Source organism: Crotalus tigris, unplaced genomic scaffold (genome assembly GCF_016545835.1).
Source record: "Crotalus tigris isolate CLP2741 ecotype Arizona unplaced genomic scaffold, ASM1654583v1 scf7180000017700.2314712, whole genome shotgun sequence".
Classification (NCBI taxonomy): domain Eukaryota; kingdom Metazoa; phylum Chordata; class Lepidosauria; order Squamata; family Viperidae; genus Crotalus; species Crotalus tigris.
Window position 1 is genome coordinate 692,753 of NW_024096576.1, and position 19,490 is coordinate 712,242.

At 34.4% G+C, this 19,490-nt stretch overlaps 1 protein-coding gene across 9 annotated transcripts in view; it reads right to left on the reverse strand.

Moving 5' to 3' along the window:
* The window catches only part of FER (FER tyrosine kinase), a 127,241-nt gene that overhangs the window by 92,855 nt on the left and 14,896 nt on the right, over window positions 1-19,490 (reverse strand). For 8 of the 9 annotated variants that reach the window (XR_005556137.1, XR_005556138.1, XM_039338398.1 and 5 more), the window contains exons 2-8: window positions 18,788-18,885; window positions 15,686-15,954; window positions 13,421-13,594; window positions 12,490-12,589; window positions 9,633-9,816; window positions 5,168-5,305; window positions 2,678-2,797 (exon numbers count right to left, since the gene is read on the reverse strand). Coding sequence is in view for 7 of the 9 variants with exons in the window: in XM_039338398.1 (XP_039194332.1) it covers window positions 2,678-2,797; window positions 5,168-5,305; window positions 9,633-9,816; window positions 12,490-12,589; window positions 13,421-13,594; window positions 15,686-15,892 (923 nt within the window). In the remaining 2 variants the exon portion in view is untranslated. Of the gene's footprint in view, window positions 1-780; window positions 2,204-2,677; window positions 2,798-5,167; window positions 5,306-9,632; window positions 9,817-12,489; window positions 12,590-13,420; window positions 13,595-15,685; window positions 15,955-18,787; window positions 18,886-19,490 lie in introns of those variants that run through there. The other variant, XM_039338404.1, reaches the window with a different exon arrangement.

The following is a 19,490-nucleotide window of genomic DNA, read 5'->3' on the forward strand; positions in this document are numbered from 1 at the left end:
ATCATAGTTCCAAGCTAGATAATTGTGTATTATTCCTCATTCTGGGCTAAAGGCTTGTTGAACAAAAACAATCTTTAGTGAGTTTCAAAGTATCACGAGAAAAAGGACAAAAGTTCAACTTTGGGCTGACTGCCACAGAAATTTCTGGTTCACATTCCCTTTCTTGTGGCAGTTGAAAATTTTGGGTATGTTTTCTAGACAAAATCATGTTTAATTAAGGCTGACTCTTATGTGTCCCAACAATGTGCCAGGTCTTTATAGTTAATAGTACTTTGAATTTTGAACTGGCCATCAAAACTTACTGGTAAAAGGTCCAAAACAGGTACATGAAAATCCCCAGTAGTGTCTCTAGTCATTTGCTACATTTGAGCCAGCTGCAGGTTCTGAGTCATTACTAAAGGCAACCTGTATGGTTTGCACTGTAGTAACCCAAATTTGTGCTGATTAATGCAACAGTTATAATTACCAAATATTTGGGCTCCAAATTGGTGTTATAACAAAAATGGATAAAAGTCCTTCCAACAACAATGAGCCGAGGTGGCGCAGCAGTTAGGGTGCAGTACTGCAGGCCACTTTAGCTGACTGTGTTCAGCAGGTCAGCGGTTCAAATCTCACCGGCTCAAGGTTGACTCAGCCTTCCATCCTTCCGGGGTAGGTAAAATGAGGACCCAGATTGTTGGGGGCAATGTAAATATATATATACATTGCTTACTGGTGTATATCGCTTAGAGAGTGCTTGCACTTAAAGCGGTATATATAAGTCTCATAAATAAATAAATAAATAAATAAACAACCCCAGTGATTATGCTGAATATGGCTGTTGATTCCATTGACAAAATGCATAGAACAGATGTTTTACTGTTTTTATTATCACTGTGTAGACCCAAATGGGTCTCATTTTTTATTTTATATCACCATTGATTCCAACATTTTTTCACTTCCTTTCACTCCTGAAGCTCCTCCGATAACTGGAGAACAGAAGGAATTGGCAACTGAGATTGGGTGATTAGAACAATCTCATCTAGCACGTGGACCACCTCAACGTAATGGAAATTAACAAGGCATAATGATAAACTCTTAAGTTACATTTAGACTTCTACTGTTCATATTCAAAATCAGACATAACCATCTCCACTTTTTCTTCTCTCCATAATCTACTACCTATTATAAATAAATCATCCAGAGCCTACCTGTTTATTAAGTAAAGCAAGGGCTCCTCTTCAATTTTCTCACTCAAAGGGGATCCTTGCAGCATATCAGCCAAGGAGCCTAATATTATAGCCCATCACCAATCCACAAGCTATGTTTTCAAATAAAGCCCTCAACTCTTTCCTCCAGCTATCACCAAACAAGTATTTAGAAACCTGTTGCCATAACAGCTTCCAGTCTTCTACTCTTCTGGCTTCTGCTCCAAACCTTGCAAACAATTCTCTACTCTTTGTCCTGGTCTCTACCATTCTCACTGATCTTTGCCAGGATATTGTTCCAGCCACAAATGTTACAGTATTTTTATGGATGGGCCACCTCCTTGCCTCTCCTGTGACTTCCTGATCAACAATGGCAGTTATTACTCTGTTCTCTCTTTCTTCTGCAGCTGTCTCTGCAAAATATAAACCAGCAGCAACTTTGCTTACTGTTCATAGCCTCTGCCACTATCCAGAGTCAACTCCAGTCGGCTTGCCTCCCCAACTGGGCATAGGTCCAATATCTTATTTTCACTACTCTTTCACTACTCTTAACTTTTCCCTCCCTAACATCCCATATCCCATTCAACATCTTCTAATTTAACCTTCCTTCCAACATATCATTTAACATCCAACAGTTTCTCACTCAAGTTAGTTTTTACATATGGTACAGCTGGTTTATTGTCAAAACAAAACAGACAATCTGGACCTTCCTGTAAAACAAGAGTGCTATCCAGGACATTACATAATTCAAACAGGAGAGAGAAAAATACGAAGGTTGATTTCACGATATATAAGACATTATTTTGATACAAAGTGGTCCAGTTTTAGATGCATTTTTGTTACATCATTTCTATGGGCATATGTTCTTTTTGATGTGTGGAAATTGCTGTGTCACGGAGTTCTTATCCCAGATGCTGTAAAACCTTGATTTAATAGAATCCCATTTAGCAGACTTCAAGTGCAATCAATCAAATTTCATCCAGATCTTTCCTCTAAATAACAGATGTCCACTGTGTCTGAAATAAATTGATGCAAATGACACAATTTGTGACATTTGCATAATGACATCATTATGAAATGCCCTACGTAGTCCTAATGATGAACTTTAATATTAAATGGACATTGAAGAGTAACAGAACTCCCTCTTCCTAAGTGGGAATTTCACTGTCATTATTCTCCAACTTTCTCTAAAGTAGCCATCATCCAGCCACAATCTTACACAACTCTTTTATGTAATTCTTTGCAAAAGTATACAGACCCACATTTCTGAAAACTTAAATTAAGAAAGTAAAATAATTTTGGACAGCACAACCAATTTGATTTATATTGCATTTAGTATACAACCTGGTCATTAAAAAATGGGGAGACAGAGAATGGCTATAACTTTCTTATAAAATATTTTATATTACATAGATTGTTCCTGATTCAGCATAATTTTTATATCCTACACAGACAAAATTGAGAAGGAAAAAAGAGGCTAAATTACTTACATAGTTTGTAAAGCTTCAGCTGTCAAATTATTCCACATAATCTCATTGGCTTGAAGATTTTCATTTTCTTCTAATAATGATGTATCAAATTCTATTTCTTGTTGTTCAATATCTGATGTCCTTTAGTTAAAAAAAGCAATAATAATACACGTGTAAGGCACTTCTTTTTTAAAACCACTTGGCTGCCATTTTTAAGAATCTACTCAAAAAATTGATGAGCGCCTAGGATTACCCTTCCTCAGGAGAAAGAAAAGAAAAAGGAGAAAAAAAAGAAATTATTTAAAATTGTGGTTGCAGTGAGTAACAAACTTCCATCACTGATCGCTATATTGGGAAGGTTAATTATAAGTTAAGATGCATTGGCCCTGGCAGTTATAATTTAAGATTAGTTGAATAACCCATACTGCTTTACAGTTACACAATATTTTCTGGCATAACTATGCCATACCATGTAAATGTTCAAAATCTACTCCCATTTTATTTCTCTCTCCCTCTCCCATCAGTTTTGTGTTATATGTTGTAATGGTTTCTCATTCATTCATTCATTCATTCATTCATTCATTCATTCATTCTCTGCTGGAGATGGATGGTTAAGAAATTTATCTAGGCTTCCGGTTTGTCGCGTGGCTGCCATCGATGGCTGGGAGATTTGCCGCATCGCTGGGGGACCCCGAAAAGGGCCGAAAGTCACCCTGAAGAGGCGACCAGCAAGGAGGGGCTTTCAATGGATCGCGGGAGAGCAGCAACTCTCCTGTTAGAGCTGGCGATCCCTCCAAACCGGCGGATGAAAGGACCAGCCATAGAAATATGGCTCGTCCCTAGGCTGCTGACAGCCGAAGTTGCATTTACCATCTGGCAACTTTAAAGCAGCGTGGAAGAGACTGGGTGAGATTTACCTCTCTTACATCCTAATTACTTAATTACCTGCATAAGCTGCTAAAGTACTTTCTCCCCTATGGTGAGGGAAGGGGGATTTTAGCCCTCCCTCCAGAAACAGCAGTGATTGACCACTCAGGGGAGTTTAAAACGTTGGAAAAATACTGGGATCCTAATTGGAATTCTATTTCCTAAAATTGGTGGATTATAAGACTTGTTAACTTTCTATTCTCTATTTTTTTTCTCTGATTTTTACTCTATTATTGAAGATTTTTTCTTAAAATAGAGGGGGGAAACTGAAAAGATCCAACTAACTCTGAGTTGACATCAGGTGGCTAAATTTGAGACTGTAACCTGCTATTCTTTAAGAGAGACTTGTTGACAGCTTTGAAAATAGATAAGATATAAAGCAACCTTGAAGCGCCAGCTGCAAGAAGCTCAGCTCAGCTCCTCACTTGGTGGACTGTAAGGTTTTTTTTAGTTTAATATACTACAATGGAAGAAGAACAGGAATGGATTTCTCCCACAAAGAAGTACAAGAACAAATTCTTTGTATGTTAAAAGCAATTATCCAAACTCTCCGTATAAGTCTGGATATGCAAACTCAAACTATGACTTCAAGCAGAGAATCATCTATACGGAATTCTATAGAGAAAGTGAAACAACCAAATGCTATGGCAGAAGACTTAGATACTCAACAAATACAGACAATGGAAAACACAAAAAAGAAACTGATAATAGAGAACAAGGAAAGGACTTTTCTTATAAACCAGAAGGAATTTGAAGATAAAAAAGAAAAACAGTTGAAAGAGAAGATAAATACTTCAGGACAACTGCACTGAATTGGAAAAACAAAGAGACGTCCTGCTAAATCAGCTAGTCCTCTTAAGAAAACATTAACTGGACGCTTTTATCAACATCATGAAAGTTCTGGATATGAAATCAAAAGCAGATTCCTCCACTTCAGTCTGCTAGAGTAAATCACATTTAGATTTTTCAAATGAAAAGAAGTCAACTACTACAAAATATACTCCTTTTACTGCTTCAGTATATTAGAATTCTGTTATCTCTTCTGTGAAATTCCAAATGCAGCAGCAGATTTTTAGCAAAGAACTGCAGTGGCAGAAGGAAGGAACTGTTAGAGAACCAGACTGCTTCTAAAATTATTACAAATAGAGCACCCAAACTTTCTAATCTGTATGTCATATCAACAACAAATCTCAGTCCATATACAGTAGCAAAATATCTGAAGAAATACTAGAAAAATGTTATTAATGGAGGAATTATTTTGCAGATTACAATAGGAATACTGCATAGATTTAATTATCTACAAATTACTACATCTGATGTAAATATGTGCATGGAAGAATTTATATGAAAAAGCTACTTGTAACAGCTGAGCAATTTAAATCACACAGATCACTTTTGTTATTACATGGACTTATTTCTATAAGCACAGTTACTATGTACTGCATTGTAAAAAATATACTTATATCCATGTAAACCACCTTAAGTCCCATGTGCGAGTAGGCGGCAATATAAATTTTCTAAATAAATAAAAATAAATAAATAAAATACTTATAGTGCAGTAAAACACCACCACCAATATTTTACCTGTGAGTTTCCATGAAACTACTGTACTCTGAACCAGGGTCTAATTCTTCAACAGATATCTGGATCTCTTTATGAACATTCACTAGTTCTTCTGTCACAAGACTGGTGATCTGACTGTATTCTTCTAAGATTCCTTTCCTGCAAAAAAATTCCATGAAAACATATTCAAAATGTATTTTAAATAACATATAAAGTATAAATGTATAAACATTGAACCAAGATGATTTAAAGCAATGCAATTTAATTCCCAGTTTTGTTCAGGAAAATTAATGTATATATAATAGTTATCCAAGTATTTTTAAACTTAATTTCTTTAATATATTACAGTACCAATATGTTTTTATTAATAGCTTTTTTTAACATTCAGTAGAAATTACCTCACTATAATTCACATTTATTAGTTCATGTCCTGCCTTTTGGGATGATAGAGACCGGTCTTGGCTGCCATCTATGTAACATCCTTTCAGATATTCAGAGTACTCTTATCTATTCTTCAACTGAATATTTTCAACTTCTTTTCCTAGGGTTTAATTTTCTTTTCTGTGATCAACTTTGACGGCCCTCTCTCTACTTATTCAAGGTTGCCTGGATTTTATTTCAAATGAGATACCCTAAACTTCTGCATGCCTGTGTTAGAGAACCCTTCAAATGATCAGGATACTTGGTACCAGTAGTACATGCAGTTCATTCTTCATGAAACTACTATTTCAACTATTCAGATTTGAGCGTTGAGCTTATCTGCCCATTAATGCCTAGCAGCCTGTGACATTATGGTGCTTGATCACATGTAAGCCCAAATGAATTGATAGGCTTTATTCTCAGGCAACTGTTTATCTTGATTTAGAACCTTAGGAAGAAAAATACAAGAGATCTGCGCAATATTTTTATTGTACTTATTTTGATCAGGGCAAGACTGAAAGTTAACCATTTGTCTTATAGACTAAGCTCTGCTCTTTTGCTCAGGATCTTTCAAATGCAGTACTTCTGTTAAGGAATATACTACCTACATTTGGACATTGTCTTTAATGCATAGCAAGGCACCAATGCATATCTGATTCTCAATTAAAAGAATATTACTATAATTTTAAATGAAAAGCTCACATCTACAAAGCAAGAGTGCCAACTCCACATAATCTTTACTTCCAAGATTATCAATGGGCCTTAAAAAATAAAACCAGTAGATAATTGATCACTGCTTTGATGGAAGGTACGCCCACCTTTTAAGAAAAAGATAAAGATGCACTGGAAAATGAGTTAGTTGTATCCTGAAGAGATAATGATGGGCGGGGGGGGGGGAAATCAACACTTTCCTCCTAGAAAATAGGCCTGATTGATTTGATATTTGTCCCAATTTTTCTATAATCTATGAGGGCAATAGATTATAATCTATTTTTAAAAGTCTTTTTGCTATTTTAGGGAAACATAACTTGCCATGTCCACTTATTCTAAATAAGTCACAAATATTAATGAACCTTTTAGATACTTGGGCAAGGGAACAGTTACTTCATAGTATTTTAGTCAGTGTAATCTGCCTGTTTTTAATTTTCTTCATCACATTACTGATGTGAAAAACAGTTCAAGTGTACAGCTAAAACTGCTCTATTTTTCTTCTCTTGTTTTCAGACCACAGATGATGTACTGAATGAATATACAGTATCTGTCTTATTTTTCCTCATCTGACTGTTGTTTTGTTACATTGAAGGAGAAATTAGTTGAATGAATAACTCTTTATCTCACATAAACTAGTAATAACCTACTCAGTGTAATCTATTCTAATTAAGAGTCTTACTGCAGTTTCAGTGCAATGACTTTGAAAAAATGTGAAAAAATACAATTATACTCAATATATTGTATATTATTATCTTCATGCAGCATAACATTTTTCAAGACATTTTAAAAGGGATAATAAATCCAACATAAATATGGTCACTAACATAAAAAGCAGCCAGTGCCCTAAAAATAATATCTCTTTATGGTTTCTGAAGAACCCAATATTTCAAAATCTTTCATAATATATAGTAGAAATTTTCATAATATATAATGGAAAATATGGGGCAAGGATAGAGTAACTATCCTTTTATTTCACATAAACAAGTCCAACAAATACAACTTCTGCTGTTACAAAGTAATCACTAGACTATTTAAAGCACTAAATAGGTAAGGATACTAATGTTATGCTTTTTTATTGAGAAAATAAAAACTTCAATCACAAAAGAATATGTCTCCTGCTTTGAGAATTGCAATTATGGTTTCCATTAAAAAATATTTTTGAAGCATAGCTGTGATGATGTCAAAATACGTATTAGCATGTTATTCTTTGTTTGAATAGGGAACAATCTGATTTCAGATACTGACAGAAAAAATTATACTGAAAAGTCCATCATATAATATGAATAGCCAACAAGGGTTAAGAAGACAATTATCATTACTTAAAAAAAGACTCCAAATAATCTATTTGTAAGTTTATTTAATATACTACTGATGGTATCAAAGTCTATCTGGTAAATAAATAAAATAAAATAAATTACAATGAAGACAAAATTTTGATTAATACAAAAAATAAAACAAATTAATATAATTAAATTTAACAGTTAAAATCAGCAGTTTGTACAGTACACTGTGTTTTAAAGCTCTTTTTTAAAAAACTAATAAAGATGTCAGGCCACTCAATTTGGCTAGTTCCAAAGAACTGGGGCAGAAAAAGAGAACATTCAGTCCAGAGTTGCTTACAGCAACTATCAACAAAATATCCTCAGATGATATCAGTAATTGTGAACATTATTTGGAATGAGAGATTCTTTCCAATACAGTAACCAGGACCGAAGCCATTAATAATCCTCCCTTTTGTATTTTGCTTGCAAATAGATTGGCAGCCACTGCAGTATTTTAATTACAGCTATAATTTGGAATATTCTTCCACGGTGCAACCTATCTAGTGTATTTTATATAAAACAAAATTTCCAATTAAATGACAAAGACCTCTATGTACAATATATAAATATGGTCAACCTGTTGGTTACCAGCAAGTGTAGCAAAGCTTTATGGTTATTATTTTCCAGAAATAGACATATTTGATAATCAACCAAAGCTGGTAAAAGGCAGTTCTGAATATTTATTCAACTTGGCTAACTAGAGAAATTGTAGATGTAGGAAAAAAAAAACCTGTGTTCTTGCTACTTCTTGGATTGTGTAATCCCATTCAGGATTGGCAACCCTACACTGCTCTAAAATTATGGCCCTTCACAAAAAGTACCTCATATTGTATGATCAGTTTCAATTTGCTATTTCTTGTCCAGCCCACTACTGACTACAGGCAGAAATTTAATACACTGTTCCCTATAGGCATCACATAGAAATATATTATTTTATATTTCAATTTATATATCAGTTATATTTATAATTGATACCAACTGGCATGCATTGCTAGATTTCACCTGTACAGACAGCACCCAATGACCTTAAGCTAGAAGTCTCCAACACTATCAACAACAGCAATCTTGTCAGCTCAATAAGAGATTGTGTTAAACAGCAATCTAAGTAGAATTCTAACAGAACCATCTACACGAAAGAGTTGTCTCACAGATGAAGGAGATGCTATTCTTACAGATCACAGCCACATCACCTCCATTTTGCTTCTCTTAGCTTCTCTGCTAAAAAGCAGCCATAAGGAATTAGGTCCATCCTGGTTTATGTGGTTCTCACTGCCACATCTCTGTTAAGTCAGATATCTCATCCATGAATCAAATTATGCATTACCTCACAATCACTCTTATTTTGGACCAATCTGGCACAACAGACAAAAAATACCAGGAAACCAAGGCTTGAGAGCTTACAAGATTGCCAGGATAAAAAACAGCCAATATGTTTTTCTTTTCCCTTCCACTGTAACAATTGTCAGCCTGCTGACATCTAATCTTTTATTCTTCACTCCACCTATAACTATTGCCCAAGACCCTTAGATGGTGTGCCCACATATACTTTAACAAATGAATTAAATAGTTTAGCTAGCTAGACAGACAAAATTGTCACAAAAAATAAATAGCAGCTAGGCAACGGAAAAAGCAAAAACAAAATTGTAAATCAATGGCCTAGAAAAATCAAACGACTCTTACTGGTTAAGAAAAATAGAGTGTCAACTATGAGGACCATTCTACAATAGGACACTCATATATGGGTTTAGCTGTTCAGTACTGGAAAAGTTTCTAATTCTAGCTGCAATTTACAATTTTCCTATAAAAGATGAAATATTAAAATTCTGTTACATTGATTCATAAATGAGGTTTGTACCTGACATACACAATTTCAAACATCACAAAACCCTGTGTTTGACTTGTACTGGTATAAAAAATGTATACCAGTTAGAAATATCACATGTAGAAGCTCATTGCTATTCATTTCTTAAAACTTAACATGAGAACTTAGGTGGACTACACATGCTTTTATGAGACAAAACACTACATCTTACAGTCCTTTAATCATTTCTTCTTGCATCTTCTGTAAAGAGTCAAGGAACAAAGGAAGTGTAGCATCATAATACTGGTGCTGATGTAACTGTGCTCCTTTCAATGCCAACACGTATTGATTGTGCAACATGTGGAGTTTCATTGTGGCTTTATCATAGCGATCTTTGGCTTTTTCAGTTTCCTTTCCTGAAAGAAAGGAAAAGGGGGGAGAAAGGAGGAAAATGAATAATTTTCCAGACTGAATGCCAAAAAGTGTTGAGGTGAAGGAATAAATCTTAATCATCTTAACTCTTAAAAAGTAAAATGCAGTGCTTTTGTTTTGTTTTGTTTTTGTCAAATCATTTGCACTCTATACCAAAGCACACCTAATTTTTGTCATTATGATTATATTAGGATATGAAGTAAGCAAAAAAATGTAAGAGGAACAAAAATGATTTTTACTTGCATTGCAAATCTTTTCAAATCCACATACGGGCCTAATATAATTATTCTAAACATATAAACAATACTCTTACTTGTGCAATGACTGAATCTAACCAGGCTTCAGACTAAACAAGACCACAATAATCAAACTATTTTGCAGGCTTTATGCCATTTTAAAACAGCTTTAAGCCTATTTTCCAAAAGAGAGATAAGTACATAATTATATCTTCTTTCCTTCTCTGTATCTCAATAACATAGACACAAGTGAATCATTATATATAATCCCACTTTGCAAATGCAAAGACAGTATAAAGATCAGGAAAAGGAAACATGAGCAATTTCTTTTAATTCTATATCTCGCAATGTTACAAACAAAGCCAGTTTAGTCTAGTCGTGCGAGCCTAAAAAACGAGGGGACAGTTCTAGTCCCATATGACTCATCAAAAACCAGTTGGGTGACTTTAGACCTGTCAGTCTTTCTCTCTCTCCCAACCCAAGCCAACTCCCAAGATTTTTGCTGTGAGGAAAATAGGAGAAGGAAGAGCATTAGTTATGTTTGCTGCCTTGACTTATTTATAAACAATTAAAAAGGGGATAAAAATCAAATAATTTCACATACTCTTGGGGACTCTCACCTCATCCACTGTTGTAAATCTATTCCACGCTACTTTGATTCTGTATAAAGTTCTTGCAAGGTAAATTATTAAACATTCAATTACAAGAGAGTAAGCAAGTACACAATGGGGAATACACATTGAAAGGAATGCCTTAACACCAGCTACATGCTTAACTTGTTCCCAGCCACATAGAAGACAAATCTTTAGGGTGAAATTGATTAGGATTGTGCCAATTTCAGACAGCAGCATAATTAATTGAAGTGGCAGAGCTGAGCTTGTTAACCTGTGGTTAACACTCTTTAGGGAACCATTGTAAAAAGCGATTTAGGAAGGGATAGTTTGTTTAAGCAATCTTTCCCCTCTGCAAATTCTGTAAAAAAAAATACAAGTTTAATAGTCAGGCACACATAGCATTATGTCTAGGAATTGCTTGTTTTGTTCTGACTGTTGAAAAAAATACACATCAGTGAAAAGATCAATTTGGCTGAAATATTGTACACAGTCCAAAGCAGAGATAAATATACTTCGAATAACAGAGTACTAACTTTGAAGAATTGAGTGCTACAACAAGAAGCAGAATATTACTGCAAATTGTGGAGGATCACAATGTTCCTTCTTGCTCTTGGTTTTTCATAGATGTAGGAGGTTTTCTGCTATACTATAAAGTATGTTAAATGTAATGTAGCACTGCAGAACTGCCATTGTAAATTGGGACAGTTCTGTAATGTTCCACTTCATGACCTTGTCACTTAGTGACATTCCTGGTCTCAGTTATGTCAGTAAGCGAAAACTACTTGTATAACTAAATCAAATTCCCCTACTTGAACAACTTCTTGTAGAATGCTTGAGAACTGCTACAGAACTCCCTCTTGTAGCTCCTTAAAAAGAATTTGTACAAGCATTTGTACATATTTTAATTAACAAATTATTAGTACAGCCTCATAGCCTGTTGTGGGTACAAATTTCTGAATGAGACTTATATGATGAAACGGTAGATTGCTTACATTCTACTATAGAAAATCACAGGTTAATTAGTTACTTTCTTACAAGGAAGGCAACAATAAATCTAGGAGAACTTGTAGAAAGGGAATAAAAGAGGAGAGGCAACTGAGAAGTGGACTGAGAGGTAAAAAAGAAAGGAAAAAAGACATAACTAGTATTTTTGAAATAAAATAAAGAATGCTAATTCTTGTGAGAAAATAAACTATAATTCTCTAAATAAGCATTGAGTTTGTTCATATTAAGTCTTTAAAAATTTCTATTGTATTATGTTGCTCATAAGGTATTACTGCAAAATTTTAATTGTTTGTAATCAATAGGCTCTGAGTAAATTTATTTTTGTATTAATTAAATTTATATGGCACCCATCTCACAGGAATCAAATGAGAAGTAGACTATAAAACCCACTGATATACAATGCTACCAGGAAAAGAATTAATAAGAGAACAATTTTAGAACTCTTAAGTTTATTATTTTGGTGTAAGGAAAATAAAATTTTAAAGTATATGACTTTGGCACATATAATTTTAAGCTATAATGCATGAAACTATATCATTTATAAAACCCAGTTTATCATTCAGCACTATGTGTCAATCCAGTTACTCGCTTATTCAACAATGGTTGTAATGGTTACATGTCAGGATGCATACTTGGCCTTTTGCAAAGGAACTCAAGTTGGCATATATAGTCCTTCTTTCTCCTGTTAACTAACCAGTACTGTGTCCACCAATTGTATTGCTTCTGTAAATTTTATCATGTTCAAAGGTCTTAGGGCTTAAACCAAATCTAAATAATACTTTGATTGCCATTATATACCTACCTTTAGATAATGCTTCCTTGTATTTTTCTTTGGCAGAGTTTACTTCCTTAATTAATTGTCTATAACTAGATTTTAACTTTTCCAATTCAGTTTTTGTAACCTACCAAAAAAATAAATTGAAAAGAAATTGGCATATCAATGCATATTATGAGAGATTAGACATTATCTACATAACCAAGCTGAAGCATGGAAAAATCAGTAAGGGAACATTTCATTTTCTTATGTGGGGCCCTATTAAGCAAATGCATTCTGAGACAACGCTTGAGTAATTCCGTGGATCATATTCTTGAGACAAATGCCCACAACAATGATTTTGTTAGGAAACAACACTCTGCAGCAGGGGCCCTTCTGTATATTCTTACTGTAAAAGGAGCTGGGTTGGGGTTAAAATTCTCTCAAAATAGATTCTCTCATTTTGAACAATGTAAGTGATGAAAACATAATTTGACCTTTTTTTCTTGCTATAAAGCTTAAGAATGCTGCAATTTGCAATGACAACTTGCTATAGGTAATTTATTAAGGTTGCTCGGAAGTAATACCGTATTTTCCGGTGTATAAGGCGACCCGGCGTATAAGACGACCCCCGACTTTGGCACTGAGTTGCATGCCTAGAAAGTCGTCTTATACGCCGGAAACTACTGTAATTTCCGGTGTATAAGATGACTCAGCATATAAGGCGACCCCCGACTTCGGTGCCGATTTCAACACTTTAGAAAGCCGTCTTATACGCCAGAAAATACGGTACTCCATTCCCATTTTAACTCAGCAAAGGAACCATTATTTGTATACAGATTTTCCACACACATTTATATATTTGTTTACAACTAAAATGTAGAAATTAACAAGAATAGGCAGTCAAAGACAAAAATGCAAACATATTTTCAATGAATGAAATGTGCATAATCATTTAAAATATACTTTTAAAATATACCTTGAACATCTCTGCCTCAATTTGCTGGTGAACACCCACATAACTCTTCTTTATCTGCTGTTTGTCTTTAATCATCACAGTAAGTCTATGTAATGGCCCAGCATTCAAGTCTTCTGCATGTGTCTTCATGATCTTGCTAAGCTGCTCTGTTTGTTGGACAATGAGCAACCATGACTTAAAAAGAGATGAGAAGTGATTTACTATTAGCTTAGAAACCAAAGATATGAATGTCAACTTTCCAAAGATAAGACATGTTTAAGTCTTTATTGGAAGAGATCACTGTACAGTTGGATTACTAACATACCTGATTATACTTATGGACTTAAGTACAAATAGGAACTCAAATATAGGGCCATAAAGACAACATATTTTAATGTACATAAACATTATTCTATATAAACAACGAAAAAAGAACAATTCTCAAAATTACTGCTGATTACATTTATACAGCAAGCAAGAGACATCTGAGAAGAAATAGTTAATTCCAATTTTAAAAATACATGTTACATAATATTGGTATAATAGCTATTTAGAATAGAATTCTCTAAATCCTCTAAGTTTTATTTTCTTAAAAGTAATTTTGGCTCATAAATCACATATGAAAAGCAGCGATCAGAATAAATAAGTAAAATCTGAAAATTCCAATTCATTTTTAAGATTGCCTCTCCAAAACAGTTAAAGAGAAAAGAAAAAGAGGTTCTGAATAAACTGTCATTCTTACTGACCATTTGCATACCTTTCTCCGCCCAGCAGCAGCCACTTACCTCCTGCCAGCCTGCATGCAATCCACCTGGGTTTCACTTAATGACCCAAGATCCTTGGTTAGCAATGGAAATGGGGAATGCAAGGATTGCTGTTGCTACCCAATGCAGTCACATGTTATCACATTTTACAACTGCATCACTTAGGAACAGAAATTCTGGTCCTCATTGCCATTGTTAAGCAAAGACTATCTGTATAACCTTGTTAGATGCATTTCAATTACCTCAGATGTGCACATTAAGATCATGACCAAAAGCTTTACTTCCAAATGTCAAAACTGTAAAAATTACAGTTGCTTCATACATTCTGACATGCAAAGAGTGGAAATGGAACATGCAATCATCCATGTCCTCACATACATTAACTTGTTAGGCGAGTTTCCATACCTAGCAATTTTTTAGTCTAGATATTAATTCAAGTGATTTTACATATGAAAGAGTATTGTTGTAACTATGAATACAAAAATCAATTTATGTCAAAAAATGTTAATAGCATGGCTCAAGGTAAAGCAATGTAGCAAATTAACACTTTTATAATGTTAAGTAAAATTGCCAAGTATTGCCAAGTTGTTTATGAGGCTAACATTTAAATTGTACTAAAGTAGGCCCACTGGAATACCTAAACTAGATATGGGACATAATTATCTTCAGTGACTGTTCAGTCTTATAATAGTGCTAAATGAGTGGTACTTATACGTAGTCCTCAGAGTTCCAGTTGTCCCACAATCACAAGATTGTGATCTGTGCATTTGAATGCAAAGTTAATTGAGACGTTGGGCAGAAAGTCATAAATGGCAAAATGCATTACCCTTGCTTAACCACTGCAGTGATGGCAACCAAGAGTGCTGGAATTATTGTTGCTAAACAGATGTCATACTTTACATCCACCTCATTTGCAACAGATATTCTAATTGCTATCATTAACCAAGGACTATTTGAAACAGAAATTTGGGGGCCAAAATTCAGAATGGAAGTATATGATTTATCCCAAACATCCACAAAGAAATTCTCAAACATAAAACAAATCAAGTCCATAAGAAAACATACACCAAACCATTAAGTAGTTTAAACAATCAAATTATCTTTATTGAAGTTTACAGAACTCAACAGAAACCAAGAAATTATATCCTTAAAATTGCAGCCTTAAAATTATTCTGTGTGTTTATCACAAAGTTTGTAAATTTATTTATTTATTTATTTATTTGTGAGACTTATATACCACTTTAAATGCAAGCACTCTCTAAGCGGTGTACACCAGTAAGCAATGTATATATATATTTACATTGCCCCCAACAATCTGGGTCCTCATTTTACCTACCTCGGAAGGATGGAAGGCTGAGTCAACCTTGAGCCGGTGAGATTTGAACCGCTGACCTGCTGAACACAGTCAGCTATACTGCACTCTAACTGCTGCGCCATCTCGGCTTATATAATAATTTGTAGATTTTTATCAGATTTTAAAAGTTTACTCACTTTAAATTTAAATTAAATTACATTTTCTTACCTTTGCTACGTTACTGACATAATCCAACTGTGACGTACTCTCTTTATCAACCTGATTGCAAAGGTTCTGTAAAGTGGATGCGTATTCTTTGTCACTTTTTATTCTCATGGCCATAAATTTCTTCACTGTTTCCAATAGCCGTAACTCCCAATCTTGCAGTTTTAGCAAAGCTTCATGAGAATACTTCAGATCATTTCCAAACCCCATCTTTTTTCTTAAGGCACTAAATTTATCAAGGGCCACTAGTAAAAATTATTTTGCCAGTACATCTGTAAACATAACAAAATAATAACAAAGGGCTATTATTATCATGTTTGGTCACACAGTCATGTATGTATGTTTGTATATATGTATGTATCTATGTGTGTATGTATGTACATTTATATTGAAAGAGAATGACTTGTCTGAAGATACCTAGCTGGCTTTCATGTCTAAGGAAGGTCCAGAACTCACAGTCCCTTGTTTGTAGTCGAGCACCAAATTGGCTGTGCATTTTGTTACATAAGCATTCCCAAAGAAGACCTAAGGACAATTATAGAGAATAGAGAAACATTCCCTTTTTCATTCACAAAGCAATAGAGTGAACTAACCAGGAAATAAAAGATCAAGTCTCTTTCTTCATCATCAGATCTGACTGGAGGGGCTTTAAAGTGGAGAATCTTTGTATTGTAGGGGCTCAGTAGTTAGTTTACAAGCTACTTTAATACATAATATAGTTTCCTTAGCAATCATGCAAACAGAGCCAAATAGTACTGTATGCAAATGATAGGCAAATAGCTGTTGCTTAGCAAATTACTGGTAGTCCTTGACTTACAACAGTTGCTCAATAATAATTTGAAGTTGTGACAGACAAAATGACTCATCCTCAGAGTTAAATCTGCCACAGCCCCCCCCCCCCTGTAGTCACATAATCACATATTGGGCACTTGACAATTTGCTCGCATTTACAATGGTTGAAGTGTTCCATGGTCATGTTTTGCTGGTTAGTGGCATTTTTTTGCTGGTTTTTGGCAAAAAAAAATGCCCATTAAACATACTGGATTCACTTAGCCACCACATGATTTGCTTAACAAAATCAAGCCCAGTAGTTGTAAGCTTCAACTTACAACAATTCCATTGTCGTCATAAGTCGAGAACTACCTAAAACAATTCTGATTTAGTGTTATATATTAAGCCAACCACTGTTATAAGATGGCATCAGGAAGTGCTCCAGAAAGCAACCAAACCTGAACAAATAAAATATATTTTGAATTGCCTGTAAGCTTTTAGAAGACCATTTTTAGCAAAGATATCATGAAGTTAACTATATGAAATGCTTCTTTTAAAAGAGTTTCTTCTTTTACAGTCATTGCTTGGATTTCTTTATAGATCTAGAAAATTAACAGAATTGATTCTGATTTCTCTACTGACTAGCTACCAGTAAAAGCAAGCTTTTTGTGCAGTGCTATGGTTCTTCTAAATGGGTGGTGGGAAAAATTCTCAACTTAGAATCCGATTTGTGTCTCTGCACAACCAATTCACGACAGTTTACAATACTAAATTCCCCAACCATCAGTAAAATGAATGAAATATAACATATTAACATATTTATAAAATAGCATAACAAAATGAAATGTTGTTATCAAAACCAAGATAAAAGCCAGTCTCCATCCCGTTCATGTCAGAAACCCACTTTAAGGCACCTCCACATTGAAAGGATTAGCCAGTGACATCACTATTGCCTGGAGCTCACCCACTGGGGCTCTTTTTGTGTCCCCGTCAAGGAGCTGGAGCAAATGATGGGAGCTCACTCCACTATGCAACAGATTCAGGTCTTGAACGTAGGCTTGCTAACCTCCAAACCAGCACCCTATCCATGTGAGCCACCATGCTCCTAAAGCTGATCAAAATTAAAGTCATATAACCAGGGCTCTTTTTGTCATAGAACGCCCAGAACCGAGTTCCAGCACCTTTCTGAGATGTAGGGTAGGCAAGGTGGGTTGTATGACATGTGTGAGTTCGGCACCTTTTTTTTTTTTTTTTTTACAAAAAAAACCACTGCATATAGCAGATTTGAAGCCAGATAGCCCAAACTACATGCAAACAAAAGCTTGCAACTTATTTGCATTAAAACTACAGTCTATTTATTGTGCTAATCTATAAAATTCATTTTGGTGGTTTTTCTCCCTACATTTTTATTAGAACTTGGAACTGCAAGATCTGTGGTCAAAATTCTTCTGATTCAAACAAAATGGCTATTTGTAAAGTTGATCTTTCCAATTCTGCTGGTTCTCAGAGTTTTGCAAAATTCTGAAATAGGTTTGAATTTTGAGTAGTTCCAAAATAATGCATAGAAGTACCTGGTTATGAGAAAAAGTTTAAACCATACTATACATTCCATGGTGCTGGATAGCTATTCTAACAGTATCCTGTCAGCCCCAAACAACTTGGTACTGAATCCATAAAAATTATATTGTTGCATTGCGATGATTAAAAAGGAATTAAAGATTAGTGTTCCAAACATTATTTTGATGAACAATTTTTAATTAATAGGTCTCAGATAGGCATTATTGTGAAAGATGCATTCTTCTTAAGTGTCATTACTGATTTAAGACCATCAATAATAATTCTGAGTATTATATACACAGGCACACACCCTATACAACATGTATCAAATGTAATTATTTGACTAATAGTTGTTTTCATTTGAACACAGAAACAGTGATAATTGAATTATAAGTGTATTACATTATTTAGAATGCCAGAATTGCAATTAATAATATTCCTTACTATGCCAATATTTACAATGTGTGAGTTATTATTGTTTTACACAGAATAAATAACTGCTCATAAAAGAATGTAGGTGGGCTGTAAATATCTTTTACTAGCAAGATTCATACATGTATGAGGTGATAAAAATACTGAACGATTTTACAGAACAAAAAGGCAGAACTCAAATGAAAAATAACACTGATAGTCATGACACATTCTAAAAAGTTTTTTGGAGAAGCCACATATTTATAAACATATGTGGGTAAATGCCCTAGACAAAACATTCTATAAATTTCAATGAAAATCATATTCTGTATAAAATTGATAATAGAAAGGCAAAATATACCATACCTTTTATAAAAAGTATTGTTCTGATAGTCTTTCCTTTCCAATGTTCACACCCCTGGTTTCTGGCTTAGCACTTCCAGATTTTCTTACTTTATTAAATTCTGCAAAACAAATGTTATATGATCCAGTTGACAAACCATGCAATATCACAGGTCTTGAATATTATGAGATCCTGATACATAGTATGAAGTATACTGTAGGTAGTCCTTGATTTACGACCACAATTGAGTCCAAAATTTATGTTGCTAAGCAAAATATTTGCTAAGTGAGTTTTGGCCCATTTTTTCTTGCCACATTTGTTAAGTGAGTCATTGCAGTTGTTAAGGTAGTAAGACAGCTGTTAAGTGAATCTGGCTTTCCCACTGATTGTTGTAAAAGGTGGTCACTTCACCCTGGAACACTGGAACTGTCATAAATGTGCCAAGCATTCAAATTTTGGTCACGTGACCATGGGAATGCTGCAATAATAAGTGTGGAAAACAGTCATAAGTCATTTTTTTCAGTGCCATTGTAACTTTGAAAGATCACTAAATGAATGGTTACAAGTTGAGGACTATAGTGCTGGGAAAGATGGAGGAAAGAGAAAAAGGAGAAAACCAGCAGCAAAGTGAATTATAATTACAGCAATTACAATTACAGCAGCAATAGGTGCAACATTGGAAGATCAGGTTAGGGACATATCATCCAATATTCATCTATGTGTGAT